This window comes from Procambarus clarkii, chromosome 16 (assembly GCF_040958095.1).
Source record: "Procambarus clarkii isolate CNS0578487 chromosome 16, FALCON_Pclarkii_2.0, whole genome shotgun sequence".
NCBI lineage: Eukaryota > Metazoa > Arthropoda > Malacostraca > Decapoda > Cambaridae > Procambarus > Procambarus clarkii.
In genome coordinates, this window is record NC_091165.1 from 8,951,038 (window position 1) to 8,969,761 (window position 18,724).

Consider the following 18,724-nt stretch of genomic DNA (forward strand, 5'->3'; position numbering starts at 1 on the left):
ACTCACCTACATGTATTCACCTTGCTGTAACCACCTAGCTGTACTCACCTAGTTGTACTCACCTAGTTGTGCTCATCTAGTTGTAGTCATCGAGCTCGATTAAGCAGCTACCTGTACTTTACTTAGCAGTACTCACCTACTTGTTCTAACATAGCTATACTCATCTAGTTGTACTCAACAAGTTCTTCTCACCCTAACAGAACTCACCTACCATTATTCGCCTTGAAGTACTCACCTAGTTGTACTCTCCTAGTTATACTCACCTACTTGTACTCCCCTAGTTACATTCATATAATTATACTCATCTAGTTACACTTACCTATTTGTTCTTAATGCAAAATCTGGTATAATAAAGAATCTTTTTGATGCACTTAAATTTTTTATTCCAATAAAAAGTTAGATTAAATGCTGCTTATTTGCTTCATGCACCTATGAAACAACATTTATAATTAATGTTAATGTTTTAAATGAAGTACATAAATACAAATTATAAAAAAAAAAAAATATGAAAACTTTATTATTTAATATATAAGTTAGCAAATAGTTTTAAAAAACAATTTTAAGCAAAATCATATTACAAAATAAATAAACAATTAGAAACTAAATGTTTTGCCCACCTTTCATCCAATTCAGACACAACATTTATAATTAATATTATTTTATGTCTCAAAATGATCATATTTAAATATGAAAAAAAACTTTTTTTAATATAAAGGAGAAAGTATTGTTAAAATAGAATTTGCCAAATTACATAAAGAAATACTTTTACCATTCTTGGGTTAAATGTTGCTCATGTGCCTGTTTACCCATACTTGCAACTTTTCTTTCCCACGACCCTGTAGAAACGTTAGTGAAGGTTTCAACAACGTTTTGTATTTGCTGGGTTTGCTTGCTTGAATATGTTTATATAATATAAAGCACACCTAGTATGTGTGCTTTATTGTATATGTGTTTGTGTGTGTTTCAACATGTGTTAAGAGTTGCATAATATTCATTCAAACAAAATTTGACTGTCCTAGGAAAGCATTACAAAAAACAAAATAACAGTCATAGAACAAGCTTTCATTATTTCCTGGTTATAACTGTGATTTTGGTGTTGTTGGTGATAGGTATTTAGTCATTATTTTGAACTGCTTTTGATCCATGCGGGACACGTCAAGCAGACCTTCTTCCAGGGTGTGGAAGTCAAATGTGGTTTGGACCTTACAACCCAGACGAAGAAGAACTTTCTCGGCGAATGGGTTGGTAACAACTGTAGTGATCATTTGGAATCCCTGGTTGCTAGCGATGGTGACAAGCATCTGAAAGTCGATGAAGCAATGGTAAAACTTAATTATATATTATTAGTTTTTTTTACGTAAAATATATTATTAGGCGATTTATTATTTTTGTTTGCAAGTTAAAAAGACGTCATTTACAATGGTTACCTTATGGTTTACCCCGATTAATTATCCTTGGATCATGATACAAAAGTAGCATTTCGACCATGTATCCAACTACTGCTAGGTGAATGGGGAAACATAGTTAATTATGCATGCCACGCCTTCCCTCTTTGCCTGAGATTAAACGTAGGCCATTTGCTCCCTTGAGGAGCTTGTGGGCTGAGGGCGTTGTTCACTACACCACACGGTCAGTCAGTACTCATACTGGTAGCTCTTCAGCTATTTACATAACATTAACTCTCCTACTTCTAACACCATCTCAGCTGGTTCGCCGCTCACATCATTTTTTTTATGTTTACCACCATCTCATTTGGAACACCTCTCACATCAACTCTTGCAATTAACACCATCTAAGCTGGTTTATGACTAACTTCAACTCTTCTACTATTAACTTTATCTTCGGTAGTTCGCTTCCCACAATATCTTCTTTATCAAAACATCAAAATAGTTTAGGTGCTAGTTGGGCCTAAGGAGGATGGTAAGCTAATGGTATATCCCACTTATATTTTCACGAGAACTAATATACATGTGATAATATATTCTGGAGAATGTAAGAATTGCTAGGAGTGAAACCCGAAAAGTTATCGATTATCGCATCAAACTAATAGAGGACGAGATCAGTGACGAATTGCATGATACTCATACACGTTAAAAATACTGTTGCCCGTCTTGTTTCCAAAAGCTCTGTAATGCAATCTAGCGCTCTTTGAAATAAAATTTTATCCAAACTAATAAGCCTTCTATTCACCACACAAGCATCTTATTTATCCCAAACAAAGTCTCACAGAACATTTTATATATTAGTTAACGTTGCTTCCTTGGCAAAAGCCAACAGTTAATCTCCATAGAAGCCCAACTCCACAATCATGTTGGCTCATACTTAATTAAATCCACCACGCTAATGCCTTGACTTGTCCTTTTTCTTGGAATAGTACGATATTGGTGCCAGTTGGCGATAATCCAGGTATTGTCGAGGACTAATACACATTCAATATTCTAGTTGCATTTCCCCTTATACTCATAATAAAAATTGATCCATTGCACTGGATCCATTATAAATGGTAGATACCTTTTTATGCCTACTCAATAAATTTGTCTTTACAACGAATCGAGGGACTTGATGAGAATTCAATTTATAACATGTCTTACTGTTAAGTGTTTATTAGGCGTTCCCTATGTCTCCAATGTTAGTGGCATGTTCTTGAGTTTGACTTAATTTGTTCTTATTAGAAATTATAATATTCAAATATAACAGAAGAATACTTGAAGAATTAGATCATCCAGTTAGCGAGAAATTCTGACAGTTTAAGTAAACTATATGTTGATATTTTCAGAGTACCAGTCACATAAACTCATTGTGAGCAAGCACCGAAATTATTATGTCTCTCACAATACACTTCCACGTAATCATGAATAAGTATTTGTTTATCACTGATGTATACAAACTCGCTCCTACTTACTGATACTCATATTATACACCATCACCTTGTTTTTATCTATATAATAAAATGCCTTTCTGTCCAAGGTTCTTAGCCTCAATAAACTTTGCAAGATTAAAGGTGATATTTATGACACTGACAATTCGAGGTCGGATCCCATGCCTCCCTTTAAGGGGCACCGGCCATTATGCATTCCTTAACGATGTATATGGTTGTGAAATGGTCTCGCCTATCTGTATACATCAGCATTTGTTTAAATATTTGCGTCTGACATGGGAAACTAATGTTTACACAATAAATTTGTATTCTGGGTGCAACCTTTTGATTACAGTGTGTAGGAAAATTGGGTACAGTGAAGTAGGGAGGCAGGGAAGGTGTACTGGAGGTGAAAGAGAGTGTGTTTGAAGCATATTGTGAGGGTCTCACAATATATGCACAATATAAATAAATAACTTTAAATAAAAAACTTTAAATATGCACAATATGCTTATTGTGCATATTTAAAGGGGAGCCGGTCGGCCGAGCGGACAGCACGCTGGACTTGTGATCCTGTGGTCCCGGTTCGATCCCGGGCGCCGGCAAGAAACAATGGGCCGAGTTTCTTTCACCCTATGCCCCAGTTACCTAGCAGTAAAATAAGTACCTGGGTGTTAGTCAGCTGTCACGGGCTGCTTCCTGGGGGTAGAGGCCTGGTCGAGGACCGGGCCGCGGGGACACTAAAAAAGCCCCGAAATCATCTCAAGATAACCTCAAGAAGGGTGCATATATGTGGAGATAAGGAGGGTGAATGGGAAAAGATGGGTAGGGTGTGTGAGAGGAAAGAGAGGATGGGTGTGCGTGGGAGAAGATGGGGAGGGTATGTGTGCAGAAAGACAGGATAGTTGTGCATGGGGGAAAGATGGGTAGAGAGTATTTGTAGATAGACAGGATAGGTGCGTGGGGGAAGATCGGAGGGTGTGTGTGAAAACATGATTAGTGTGCATGGGGGAAGATAGGGAGGGTGTGTGTGAAGAAAGAATGGATGCGTTTGCGTTGGTGAAGGTGTGTGTGTGAAAAAAGGCAGGATAAGTGTGTGGGGAGGGGGGGGGGAAGATGGGGAGGATGTTTGTGAGTAAAGACAGGATGAGTGTGAGTGGGGGAAGATGGGGAGGGTGTGTGTAAAGAAAAACAGGATAGGAGTGCATGGGGAAAGATGAGGAGGGCGTGTGTAAAAACAGTATGGGTGTGCGCAGGGCAAGATAAGATAAAAGAGAGGATGGGTGTGCATAGGGTAAGATGGGGAGGGCGTGATTGAAGAAAGAGAGGATAGATGTGCATGGGGAAAGAAGGGGAGGGTAAGTGTGATGAGCCCCTTGCCCCATGAGGGACCTGACAGCTGAGTGGACAGAGCTTCGGATTCGTAGTACTGAGGTTCTGGGTTCGATCCCCGGTGGTGGCGGAAACAAGTGGGCAGAGTTTTTTTCACCCCAATGCTCCTGTTACCTAGCAGTTAATAGGAAAATGGGAGTTAGACATCTGCTACGGGCTGCTTCCTGGTGGTGTGTAACAATAAGGAGGAGGCCTGGTTGAGGACCGGGCCGTGGGGACGCTCAGCCCCGAAATTATTTCAAGATAACCTCTAGATGAATGTGCATGGGGTTAAGATTGGGAGGTGTGTGTGAAGAAAGCAAGAATTAGTGTGGGTGGGGGAAGATAGGGATGGCGTGTATGAAGAGAGGATAGGTGTGCGTGCGTGAAGATAGGTAGGGAATATGTGAAGAAAGGACAGGATATGTATGCGTGCGGAAAGTTGGGGAGGGTGTTGTTACCTATCTCGTACATACAGGTCGTGTATAATTGGGCAATGACAAAATTGTCTAATGGTAAGCTCACTGCTCTTAAAGTAATACACTAGAGTGATTCTTAAGCAGGTACAAACAAAATAATATCACAAGATCAGTATATTAAAACAGGCATATATAAAATATATATATAAATCAAAAAGTAAGTTTTCATCAGTATAACAATAGATATATGCTCACGTAATATCAAAAAGAGAAAATGGCTTAATGTTTTGTCCTCCCAGAACAATTAATCTAACTTACTGAAACAAAAAGAATAAACAGACTTATCTTACAACATGTTACCCAGCTCAATGCTCTCAAACCACTGGCGTCTGCCTGACGCTCACACCCAAAACACCCCTTCCCCCTCCTCCTTCCTAGGTTGGCAAACGAGTACTTGAACAGTCTCCGTGGTGTAGTGGTAAGACACTCGCCTGGCGTTCCGCGAGCGCTTTGTCATGGGTTCGTATCCTGGCCGGGGAGGATTTACTGGGCGCAAATCCTTAACTGTAGCCTCTGTTTAACGCAACAGTAAAATGTGTACTTGGTTGTAACAAAGATTCTTCGCGGCGGGGATCGTATTCCAGGGAAGCCCGAAACGCTACGCATACTAGTAGCTGTACAAGAATGTAACAACTCTTGTATATATCTCAAAAAAAAAACATAAAACAAATTTATGAGAAAAGTAATTGTTCTCATACAGACATTAAAAATATTAAAAATATTTTGCAACATGCATATGACATAATTAAAGTACAACATGTTTATTAAAGGCAAATTAGAAAGATATGATATATATAAGAGATGAACTCTGGCAACCCAACGTACATTACGTACATTATTCTGGTCCAAAAACTGACCTGTATTAGACAGGTTTGAATCAAGTGAACTCCAGCAGGCCCGCTCCTGTCCAAATATGTGTTGCCATGTCCTACTGCACTTACAAAAATAAATTACACATACATAAATAATTAATTATATATTGTTCTTAACACTGAATAATGTGAGAATTCATGAACTGCATGGATTTCGGAACAGGTGTATGTGACGAAAGTATAGTATAGGTGTATTAGGGAGAAGATAAGGAGGATGTGGGTGAAGAATGCCAGGATTAATGTGCGTGGGGGAAAATGGGGATGGTGTGTGTGGAGAGAGCCAGGATGGGTGTTCGTGGGGGAATATGGGTAGAGTGTGTGTTAAGAAAAACACAATATGTGTGTGGGGGGGAAGCTGGGGAGGGTGTGTGTTATGATAGACAGGATAAGTGTTTGTGGGGGAAGATGGGGGGGGGGGTGGTGTGTGTTAAGGAAAACAGGATAGGTGTTCGTGGGCGAAATGTGGAGGGTGAATGTGAAGACAGGATGGGTAAACATGGAGGAAGATGGGGAGGATGTGTGTGAAGAAAGACAGGATAGGTGTTTGTAGTGTGATATGTGTTAAAAATTTACTCTTAGTAGAAGAAATGTTATCTTACATACCTTCTAATGTGGCTTTATATTTGCCAGAGAAATTACCCAGAGATATTTTGAGTTGGCTAAATTAACAGATGAATATGAGTTGATTTATAAAGTAACTTTTAAAAATAAAATTCATTCAACTAGACAAGGATCTGGTTAAATATTAAACTCCTCCAAAAGATTTGGGTCCCACATGTACCCAACAGCAGGTCAAGGAAACACTTTTTCAAAGGTGCCAGGTGGTAAAGGGATTAATGTGTAACCCAAAGAGGATCACACCAGTAATAAACCTCATCCAAAGTGGAAACAGTGTTCCTACTGCCATAGAAAGTGTCATGTTGTAAAGAGTTGTTGTTTTCTTCACCTAGAAAAGAGGCCTATGCCACTCACAGTGTGCGAGAGGAGGGAAAACCAAATGTGTAGAAAAATAATGGGGAAAAATCTCTTGATATAAATCATTTTGGAGAGTTTATGTCAAAAGGAAAGTTGCAGTGTACAAATAGTTTGTGGCATGATGTTAAAATTTGGAGAGATACAGGAGCATCTCAATCTTTACTATTAGATATGCTATCTTTACTATATATATATATATATATATATATATATATATATATATATATATATATATATATATATATTATATATTTATTAAATATGACCGAAAAAGTAAGATTAATAATTCTAACACGATTTTTCTCAATCTTTCGTACATTTCTTTTCACTGTTGGAGGTAAATAAAAAATCAATTCTCCAAAATTCATTTTTATTTCTAGTCTGATGCGACACGAGCGCTTTTCGTAAAACTTATTACATTTTCAAAGACTTTAGTTTACAAATACACAACTGAATAGAACTTACGCATCTCCGATTTTATATCTACATTTTAGTAAGGTGGATGGGGTGAGGTGGCATTAATAGGGTATTAATTTCATCAACACAAGACAGAACACGAAACAATGGGTATTGAATAGAAGTTGTGACAATAATCTCCTTCAAGAGATTGAGCCTGCTCTTCCCTCCAAAATACGTCACTACAAACCTATATACAACTACTATGGAAGAAATATCCAACAACGACAACAACATCTCCAAGGTTTGCCAGAGAGCAAAACGTATGCAGCCAGGAACACCTGCTCCACCTCGAACCGCCAAACTACCTGTCTTGTCGCCTGCTCATCGCTGATTGGCTGCGGTCCAGCTGCAACCTGCACTCCACCCACCATACTACTTGATGTCTGGGGCTGCCACGACCTCAGTCCTCAGAATATCCCGTGCTTTCAGACAAGTTAACACGTCTCGTTGGTAGGACTAAGCCCCAGGCTTACATGTACTAAGAGAGGCCTGCACCTATTTACTTTGTTTGTCATACACTTGTTATTTTCTCACTTGTCTTAACGTAACTTTTCATTTTGTCATTTGATTATTCTTATTACTTTGATTTTATTATACGAATTTGTATGTCCATTTTATTCATGTTTTGCTTTCTTTAACATAATTAAAATTTCATTGTTAAAATTTACTTGTGTTTTGTGTGTCTTCTCCTTACCTTACACAGACGAAGTTCCAGATTTTCTATTTTTTTTTTCTATATGTGACAAGGCCATACCCCTAGCTTTTTGAACAGCCGAACACCAACGCGTTACCGTCACATATTATATGGAGGCCTGTCCTAGGAGCTTCACTCAGGTACTGGTGCCAAGTGGTAATTAATGGTAAGCGTATTTAACTTTGTTAACGTAGCTTTTACTATTTTTCATATTCAATTTCATTTTTTATATGGTGCGGTGTATTGTGCATTACGAGAGTAGCATATGGTGAAGGTGAGACAACTTTCGATTACGTGGTGACTGTAGGCCTCAGTCATACTCTTAATTGGTCATCTCTCCCTCCGTGTTATTACTCGTGTTTACCATCTTTGTCCCTTGGATATTTCTCATTTTTGACAGATCAATCATATTGGTACCCTGGTACTGTGGTCTGCCCCGGGTCAAGTGCACCCAATCTCCTGCAATCTGACTGTAGGAGGACAAAGAGGGCCATAGTTCCTCTAGCTCGAACTTTAGTTGCTGAATTGGGACCTCAGCAGCAGTTCTCGTCACCAGTTGACACCTCGCACCCCTACACGTCAGTCAGAGATGATGATGCATACAACGGTAGGGAATTAGCTTACTTTTTCAGAGCACAAAAGTTCGCTAATTCTGTAAGTATCATATTAAATTACAGTAGGAAAAACTTGCTTTATGTCCTATAGAGATTCGGCAAGGTATGCCTACATCCTTGGACTACCAATTTTACTTTTGAGGCAATTAACTGTTTCATTTGTTTTCGAAACTCTGTTTCATTTGTTAGTAGGATTTTCTTGCCCTTATCCTCTTACATGAGTACCGGGTACAAGATTTCCTGCGCCTTTGATTTAAATTAATCATTTAACATCTTGTACTTAACTTTAATTGTTAAAGATCTTACAGGATAGGTACCAGTTGCCACGTTGTCCTGTTTCTGACATTCACTATAACTATATATTCGTGTAAATTTATTTGCTAATTTCACCATGTTTCATCTCCAAGCTTTCCGTGCAAATCCAGCAGGTGAAATAGGGACTTTAAGTCGTGCCAAGAGGACTGAGTTACAAACTCTTGCACATGAGTATCAACTAGAAGTTCCCTACCAAGCCAACAAAAATGACCTACACAACCTGTTGCTGGATTACTATTTAGAGCAAGGTAAGATAGACTCTGAAACTCATGAAACTTACTATATTGCAGATAAAACTGACTTGGCAACGATGAAACTCAAACTAGAGCTGGCCAAGATTGAACGTGAGCAGCAAAGAGAAGCAGCTGCCATACGAAAGGAAGAACAAGAACGTGAGATTGCGTTACTCCGTGAACGTGAACGGATACAGCTTGAAACAAAACAACGCGAGTTGGAGATGCAACGTGAACATGACAAGCAACAAGCGACTCTGGCTCTAGAGTGTCGTCAACGAGAATACACGTTGGAAACTTCACACCTCGCTCAACGCCAGCAAGCTACTGCCAATCTTCCCGTCAGTTTTAATATATCACATGCAAGTAAGTTAATGTCATCCTTTGTAGAAGCAGAAGTTGATGTGTTTTTTCACCACCTTTGAAACCCTTGCTAATCAACTCAGTTGGCCTGTCGACCAATGGGCCACACTTCTCAGAGTCCATCTTACAGGTAGAGCTGCAGTCACACTCAGTACTTTGGCGTCTGAGAATGACTACCACACTCTGAAACAAGCAGTGTTGGACGCCTACCTCCTCTCTACAGAAAGTTATCGAAGGAAATTCCGTGACCACCTGAAGGCAAGTACCACTACCTTCCTCGAGTTTGCTAACACAAAACGGAGATATTTCATGAAATGGCTGGAAGCAGCACATGTCTCTACTTTTACAGAACTCGTCAACCTGATGCTAGTTGAAGAATTCTTGAGGCGTGTGCCGCCTCCTGTCCATCTCTACTTAGCAGATAAAGAAGAAACCGACTACCTGAAGTGTGCTAAGTCGGCTGACACTTACAGCCTCATCCACCGGCTGACACCCGAACCATCCTCCAGTAAGAAGTCGTGGTACAGTTACGAGAAAGTGAGCACCGATCAAGCTGGCTCGGTAATTGTACTGCAAGTATTGTAGACTCTATGGACATACCATAGACAAGTGTGGTAAGTCTCAATACATGGGAACCACTGACCCACAGAAACCCAAACCAACTCCTCCTAAGTCCGGTAAGCCTATGATGAATGTTGGTGTTAATGTTAATGATCTCTCTCTTTTCAGTAACCACCTGTATACTGGAACTGTCTCTGCCAACGGTTCAAATCCGGAGGGACGTTTCAAATTGAAGATCTTGAGGGACACAGCGGCTCTTCAATCGATCATCTTGAAGTCGGCTGTGCCCAACATCGTCTACACCGGAGAAACTGTCTTCATCACTGACCTCACTGCTACCACTCCATACCCTCTCGCCAAAGTCCACCTGGATTGTCCCTACGTGAACGGAGAAGTCCAAGTCGCCGTCAGGGAAAAGCCTTTTCCCATGCCTGGAGTACAACTTCTCCTAGGCAACGACTTGGCAGAAGACCTGCAACCGACCAACCTGATCGTCATGAACAAACCCCAGGTGTGTACATCTGTGCCAATTAATCCTATTCTAGCGTATGTTCCAGCAGAGGTTCAAGAGAGTGATGAAGTTTCTCCTCCGGTTCTTGTGACCACCCGTGCACAAGCCGCACGTCCACAGCCAGCTGACTCTACTGCTACCGCTGTCCCTCAAGACCCTCAGAAACTACCCCCGAATCTGACCAAGTTGGAGTTCCGTAAGTTGCAGAGGGAAGATCTTACTTTAACACCATTGTTTTTCCAGGCTGAAACTCAACCCGACAGTATTCCTGGGTTCTTCCTAGAGAACGACTTGCTCTACCGCAGATATAGACCCAGTAAACTGAAGGAGGAGGACGATTGGGCCAACATCGAACAACTTGTGATTCCTACCAGCCTGCGGCCCACTATACTACTTCTGGCCCACGGAGCACTCTCCCACTACGGCTTCAACAAGACTTACCATGGAATTCGTCAAGACTACTACTGGCCAGGTATGGTAAATAGCGTCAAACAGTACGTAAAACAGTGTCATACATGTCAGATGGCAGGCAAACCGAACATCTCCATTCCCAGAGCGCCACTGATTCCCATACAGGTGCCTGCGGAACCTTTCCACAGACTCATAATAGACTGTGTTGGTCCTTTACCTCGGACCAGTTCAGGTAACGCCTATATCTTAACCATCCTGTGTCCTACCACCAGATTTCCCATAGCAGTTCAAGTGAAGAACATCACGGCTGCTACAGTTGTAAAACATCTATTGAAGATCTTCACTCAATACGGATTTCCCAGGGAGATTCAGAGCGACTGTGGTACCAACTTCACCAGTGATCTCTTTAAAAGGACACTGGAGGAGTTCAACATCAAACAGGTATTGTCCAGCCCCTATCATCCTGCTTCACAGGGTTCTCTTGAACGTAGTCATCAGACTATCAAAGCACTCTTGAAAAAGTTTTGTAGTGAAACCTCTAAGGATTGGGATAAGTAAATCGACCTTATAATGTGTATTTACAGAAGTCTTCCCAATGAGTCCCTAGGAGTATCTCCTTATGAGATGCTCTACGGCCGTAAGTGCCGTACTCCCCTTAAGGCTTTCAAAGACTCTCTCCGAGATGCCACCTTCAGTGAGCATCAGAATGTGCCCCAGTTTCTTCAAAACCTTCAACACATTCTAGAGAGAGTCCACCGTTTTGCCCATGATAATCTATTGAAAGCCCAGGAGAGGATGAAGACTCATTACGACCAGACCAGCAAAGTACGAAAATTTAAGCCAGGAGACTTCATTCTAGCATACTTCCCTATCCCAGGTTCACCTTTACAAAACAGGTTTTCAGGACCCTACCGCGTCAAAGAGTGCAGAAATAACAACAACTACGTTATAGAGACTCCAGATAGGCGGCGGAAGACCCAGCTGTGCCACGTCAACCTCCTGAAGCAATATAATGGTACTCCTCCCACTGTCCTGATTAACTGTTCTACCTTCACAGAACCCTACATCCACAGTGAGACCTTCCCAGCTTCTCCCGAAAGCACTGACAAGGAGTCAGCGCTTTCTAATTCCGAAATCCTTAATGATTTTCCCAAATACTTTCAGGATAATAATAGTGCTCCTTTGCCATATTCTAATTCCACTCTCACCTCGTCAGATAAGCCCTTCATCCTCCATGTCGACGCCAGTGGTACCGACGTTGGTGGTGTCGTGATGCAGCAACGAGGCGAGGAGAATACACCTGTCAGCGACTACTGCTACAAGGAACTACGGAACAATTGGCAAAGAGCTACTCTTCAACATCCTGAAGATCCAGCACTTCACTCCACACCTGAAAAGTGCTTGGTCTACCATCAACACAGACCACACCACCCTACACCTCCTGCAGCACGCCCACTTCTCATCTCAACGTCTTCTACTATGGGCTTGATAACTGCAGAAATTCAACCTGGAGACACGCTATACCAAGATTCCGACAACATCTTAGCCCATGATCTCTCCAGAGTTTATGAAGTAGAAGCGACTCCATCTATTACTCCACCACATAACGACGTACTTCTTCCAGAACCGCAGGCTTCGGGGGAGAGTTGTGACGATAATCTCCTTCAAGAGATTGAGCCTGCTCTTCCCTCCAAAATACGTTGCTACAAATCTATATACAACTACTATGGAAGAAATATCCAACAACGACAACAACATCTTCAAGGTTTGCCAGAGAGTAAAACGTATGCAGCCAGGAACACCTGCTCCACCTCGAACCGCCAAACTACCTGTCTTGTCGCCTGCTCATCGCTGATTGGCTGCGGGTCCAGCTGCAACTGCACTCCACCCACCATACTACTTGATGTCTGGGGCCGCCACGACCTCAGTCCTCAGAATATCCCGTGCTTTCAACAAGTTAACACGTCTCGTTGGTAGACTAAGCCCCAGGCTTACGTGTACTAAGATTGGCAGCTTAAAGCCAATATTCCTGCACCTATTTACTTTGTTTGTCATACACTTGTTATTTGCTCACTTGTCTTAACGTAACTTTTCATTTTGTCATTTGATTATTCTTATTACTTTGATTTTATTATACGAATTTGTATGTCCATTTTATTCATGTTTTGCTTTCTTTAACGTAATTAAAATTTCATTGTTAAAATTTACTTGTGTTTTGTGTGTCTTCTCCTTACCTTACCACAGACGAAGTTCCAGATTTTCTATTTTTTTTTCTATATGTGACGAGGCCATACCCCTAGCTTTTGAACAGCCGAACACCAACGCGTTACCGTCACAAATTGTATGTAGAAAGCCTATTGGTCCATATTTCTTGATGCTTCTATATTGGAGCGGAGTCTTGAGGAGCGTAGAATATAGTTGTGCATTAATTGGATGTTGATTGCTGGTGTTGACTTCTTGATGTGTAGTGCCTCGCAAACGTCAAGCCGCCTGCTATCGCTGTATCTATCGATGATTTCTGTGTTTACTAGGATTTCTCTGGCGATAGTTTGGTTGTGGGAAGAGATTATATGTTCCTTAATGGAGACCTGTTGCTTATGCATCGTTAAACGCCTAGAAAGAGATGTTATTGTCTTGCCTATATACTGGGTTTTTTTGGAGCTTACAGTCCCCAAGAGGGCATTTGAAGGCATAGACAACGTTAGTCTCTTTTAAAGCGTTCTGTTTTGTGTCTGGAGAGTTTCTCATGAGTATGCTGGCCGTTTTTCTGGTTTTATAGTAAATCGTCAGTTGTATCCTCTGATTTTTGTCTGTAGGGATAACGTTTCTATTAACAATATCTTTCAGGACCCTTTCCTCCGTTTTATGAGCTGTGGAAAAGAAGTTCCTGTAAAATAGTCTAATAGGGGGTATAGGTGTTGTGTTAGTTGTCTCTTCAGAGGTTGCATGGCGTTTCACTTTCCTTCTTATGATGTCTTCGACGAAACCATTGGAGAAGCCGTTGTTGACTAGGACCTGCCTTACCCTACAGAGTTCTTCGTCGACTTGCTTCCATTCTGAGCTGTGGCTGAGAGCACGGTCGACATATGCGTTAACAACACTCCTCTTGTACCTGTCTGGGCAATCGCTGTTGGCATTTAGGCACATTCCTATGTTCGTTTCCTTAGTGTAGACTGCAGTGTGGAAACCTCCGCTCTTTTCCATGACTGTTACATCTAGAAAGGGCAGCTTCCCATCCTTTTCCATCTCGTAAGTGAAACGCAGCACGGAACTCTGCTCAAATGCCTCCTTCAGCTCCTGCAGATGTCTGACATCAGGTACCTGTGTAAAAATGTCGTCAACATACCTGCAGTATATGGCCGGTTTCAAGTTCATGTCGACTAAGACTTTTTGCTCGATGGTACCCATGTAGAAGTTTGCAAACAGGACACCTAGGGGAGAACCCATGGCGACCCCATCTACTTGCTTATACATGTGCCCATCCGGGCTCAAGAAGGGTGCCTCTTTAGTACAAGCTTGGAGTAGTTTCCTCAGAATATTTTCTGGTATGTCAAGAGGAGTACAGGCTGGATCACGATACACTCTGTCGGCTAACATCCCGATTGTCTCGTCCACAGGTACGTTGGTAAACAGCGATTCTACGTCCAACGAGGCTCTTATCCCTGTGGCCCGTGTGCCCCGCAGTAAGTCAACAAATTCCTTTGGAGACTTCAGGCTGAAGGCGCAGGGAACATAAGGAGTCAGCAGGCCGTTGAGTCGCTTTGCCAGTCTGTACGTGGGTGTGGGTATCTGGCTAATGATTGGCCGAAGTGGGTTTCCAGGCTTGTGTGTCTTGAGTTCTATTCAGTAGTGTATTTGTAAACTAAAGTCTTTGAAAATGTAATAAGTTTTACGAAACGCGCTCGTGTCGCGTCAGACTAGAAATAAAAATGAATTTTGGAGAATTGATTTTTGATTTACCTCCAACAGTGAAAAGAAATGTACGAAAGATTGAGAAAATTCGTGTTAGAATTATTAATCTTACTTTTTCGGTCATATTTAATAATATATGTCTACAGGAAAGACTGCTACCAAAATATATTAATATATATATATATATATATATATATATATATATATATATATATATATATATATATATATATATATATATATATATATATATATATATATATATATTTATATATTTATATATATATATATATATATATATATATATATATATATATATATATATATATATATATATATATATATATATTTATATATTTATATATATATATATATATATATATATATATATATATATATATATATATATATATATATATATATATATATATATTGGTGTATACTGGCAGCAGGTTTTCTTTCAAACATGTTTCATTGAATATGACCGCATATTCTGTATTTATTATTTTCTGGTTTAGGGCTTCTATCCCTCTAACTATTTTCTTAGCATCAGGGCTTAATTGAAATAGGAGTTCTAAACTCCTATTTCAGAACTCCTATTTCAATTAAGCCCTGATGCTAAGAAAATAGTTAGAGGGATAGAAGCCCTAAACCAGAAAATAATAAATACAGAATATGCGGTCATATTCAATGAAACATATATATATATATATATATATATATATATATATATGAGAAAGCTGCATGAACGCGCAAGCCATGTATCACTAAGAACTCTTTGACCCGGCCAGGATTCGAACCCATGCCGTCCAGGATCACCCCTAAACGTACACAGTACCGTGACCACCGCACCAATGATCGTCTAAAAGAAGACGATCATTGGTGCGGTGGTCACGGTACTGTGTACGTTTAGGGGTGATCCTGGACGGCATGGGTTCGAATCCTGGCTGGGTCAAAGAGTTCTTAGTGATATATATATATATATATATATATATATATATATATATATATATATATACAATATATATACAGTGTCTACAGAGACTGGGGAGGTAATAATTATACAGGGAATCACTGGAGATTTTCAGACTGTAACCCCAAGGGAAGTAAACTTTGAGAGTGATTTTATTAAAGGCAAAATTTTAGTAGGTGTTAGTCCTAAATTACCAGTTGTTGGCGTTGATCTAATATTGGGGGATGATCTTGCTGGTAATCGAGTTAAAAAGAGATGACCACCCAATAATGCTAAGTAAGCCGGAGGTGATAAGGGCACGGACAGATTCTGAGGACATGGTAATGTACCCAGCATGTGCCGTGACCCAGTCAAAGTCCGAGTCTCAAATATCACAAACTTCCAATAATGTAAGTCAGAAGACAAAATTAGAGGTTAACAAATACAGTAGTAAAGTGGATCTTTGTGACAATTTTAAGGCCAAGCTGGATGAAGCAAGTGGAGAAAATGATGAGGAGCACCGCCACTAAACCATCTAGGAAAAGGGATAGGGAAGAGTGCAGTCCAGTTACTACATCTGGCTTTTCAGACTTGAGATCAAAGTAAAATTGTATTCATCAGCAAAGAACTGATCCTACGTTGACTGACTTGCATAATTAGGCAGTAACTGAAAAAGAGGCAGAGTCGGAGGCTATGACTTATTATTACACTAAAGAGGTGTTGGTGTGGAAGTGGAGACATAGAAACTTACCTGTTTCACATACTTGGAAGGTAGTTAATCAAAAAGTTCTACCGAGGGGTTCAAGAAAAAAGGTGCTAAGTGTAATCCATGATTCACAAATAGGCAGTCATCAGGGTATTGCAAAAACATAAAATAAAATAAGCAAGTATTTTACCTGGCCTGGATTAAAAAAAGATGTCATCCAGTATTGTAACGAATATCCTGTATGTGTAAAAACTGGAAAACAAGCCAGGTAATACCAAAAGCCCTTTTACAGCCAATTGTGGTGGCTGAGGAACCCTGTACTGATATTATCGTTGATGTAGTAGGCCCTTAGCCTAGAACCATGAGTGGTAATTTGTATCTCATCACCATAATGTGTCAGACCACGTGCTTTCCTGAGGAAAGAGAAATTCTCTTTCATTGAAGAAATTTCTCTTTCCCTGTGAGAAATGCGACAATGAAAGTAGTAGTGAGGCACATAAGGAAATTTTGTACTTTTTTTGATTTACCATAAGTAATACAGACAGGTAATGGGACCAATTTCACTTCCAAAGATTTTCATCAGTTTTGTGTGGAGTTTGACATCCTCCATAAGACATCCACTACTTACCATCCTGAGAGGCAAGATAAGTATCCTGAGGGGTACTTATCAGAAGTCCCTGAGGTATTCACCCAATTCATTAGTTTTTGGGCATGAGTTGGGAAATCCACTAACCATCTTAAGAGATAAATTGATTGAAAGTCCCAAAAGTGATGTGCAGGTAAACTATATTGATAAATTACAAGACAAGTTAAACAAAAACAGGGCTAAAGTCTCGATTTATCTTAAGGAAGCTGTCAGAGTTCACCCCCTTCCAACCTGTGGTTGGGGTCATCCTACGGGTCTTAGCCCGTCAGTACCGGGTGCCACTGCTCGCCCTTGGGCTCCCACAGTCAGCTAAGGGCTGGCCTTATACACCCCTAGCGAGTGGGGAGGTTCAAGCATCTTATAACTCATTTAAACCTTCCTGTCCTGACACTGGAACATTTTCTCTTGCTTTATCTGGTCTGTCCTGAGGTTGCCAGCTGGGTGTTTATACTCGTGTCCCAGCAACACGTCAGTGGTCTCATTAATTATCTTGGCTAAGGATGCAATGTCACGTGCAGTGCAAGGTGTCACTAATGGTCTCATAAATATATAATATATCTAGCCCTAGAGAATGGAGGCTCACTTAAACTTCTCAGTTAGTTTAAAAGTTTACTGAAGAAAAACATATATACACATATAAATGGCATAATGAAATGTCTATGTTTAGAATCATCCGCTGGCAGCAACCTTCTCGATGACACGTCTCTGGCAACACGGTCAGCTGGCTGGGTCCACTCCTCCAGCGCGGGCACACACTTCGCGCCTCTGGCAGCATGATCAGCTGACAGCTCCAGCTGTCAGAACGTCGTGATTTTCCCACGCCTCTAGCAAGGCGATCAGCTGGACGCTTCAGAGTACGATGGTGGCTCCTTGCTCACCAACTACCCTTCCAGGATCACTAACATCACCAGATTAATGCTTACACACACCAACTCATGCCTAAATGAGTTTTTGGCTCCTAGCCTAACGTCCTGTCACTTAGACAATAAAATAAGAAGAAATGTTCACAACATATAAAATACTCTAGCTCGCCTAGCTCAAAAAGGGAATAGGGAGGGACAATTATCTACCTTATTTCACTCCAACCACGAAGCTGACTCGTCCTCTGTTGAGGGATGTTGAGGAGGCTGGTTCTGGCGTCTGCTCTGCCGACGACAAGCTCCCACCACACACACAGGTTCCTTCGTCGTCCTCGTGATAACGCGTCCTCGCCGTGCTCACATTCAACAGGTACTGCCTTCCTCCTCATATTCTCTGGGGTACTGGAGACAGGTACCTCCGTCATCGTCCTCACTCTCACTGGCACTGTCGACACCTCGCAGTCCAGCACAGATTCCCCTCGCCTTAACTGCCAGTAGATTTGGGCCCGGCCCTAGCGTCTCGCTTGATGTGTAAGACGTGGTCCTCTATTGGGCGTCCCAGGCGTCACCAGCCCAACGTTCCCTCTGCTGCAGACTCTTGATACGGCTCTTGGCTCTTCAATCCGGTCCATCCTTGCCTCCGGGCACTCCACGGAAGTTGAATGTCTTCTCAGACTGTCTGCAGAATCGAAGCGGAGCTTAAATCTACTGGTAAGGGCTCTCTAGGTCCGGAGCTCGCTCGAGCGCGTCTCCCTTCTATGACGGCTCGTGATGTACTGTTCCCGCCCCAGGTGCCAGCCGCCCCTGGTCCCTCGCCTCATGACGTCACACCACCCGAGGGCTCTCGTCATTGGTCACTTCCGGCACGTAACCTCACGTGACCCAATCAAGTGCCGGGATGCGTCAGGACGTCTTGGCGGGAAACAAGATGGC

General features: G+C 41.3%; 1 protein-coding gene across 4 annotated transcripts in view; it reads right to left on the reverse strand.

Moving 5' to 3' along the window:
* Positions 1-398: 398 nt before the first annotated feature.
* The window catches only part of LOC138365178 (uncharacterized), a 352,859-nt gene continuing 334,533 nt past the window's right edge, over positions 399-18,724 (reverse strand). For 3 of the 4 annotated variants that reach the window (XM_069325247.1, XM_069325245.1, XM_069325248.1), the window contains exon 5: positions 399-1,301. In XM_069325247.1, the coding sequence (XP_069181348.1) occupies positions 1,077-1,301 (225 nt within the window). In that variant the 3' untranslated portion in view covers positions 399-1,076. Of the gene's footprint in view, positions 1,302-17,545; positions 18,471-18,724 lie in introns of those variants that run through there. The other variant, XM_069325250.1, reaches the window with a different exon arrangement.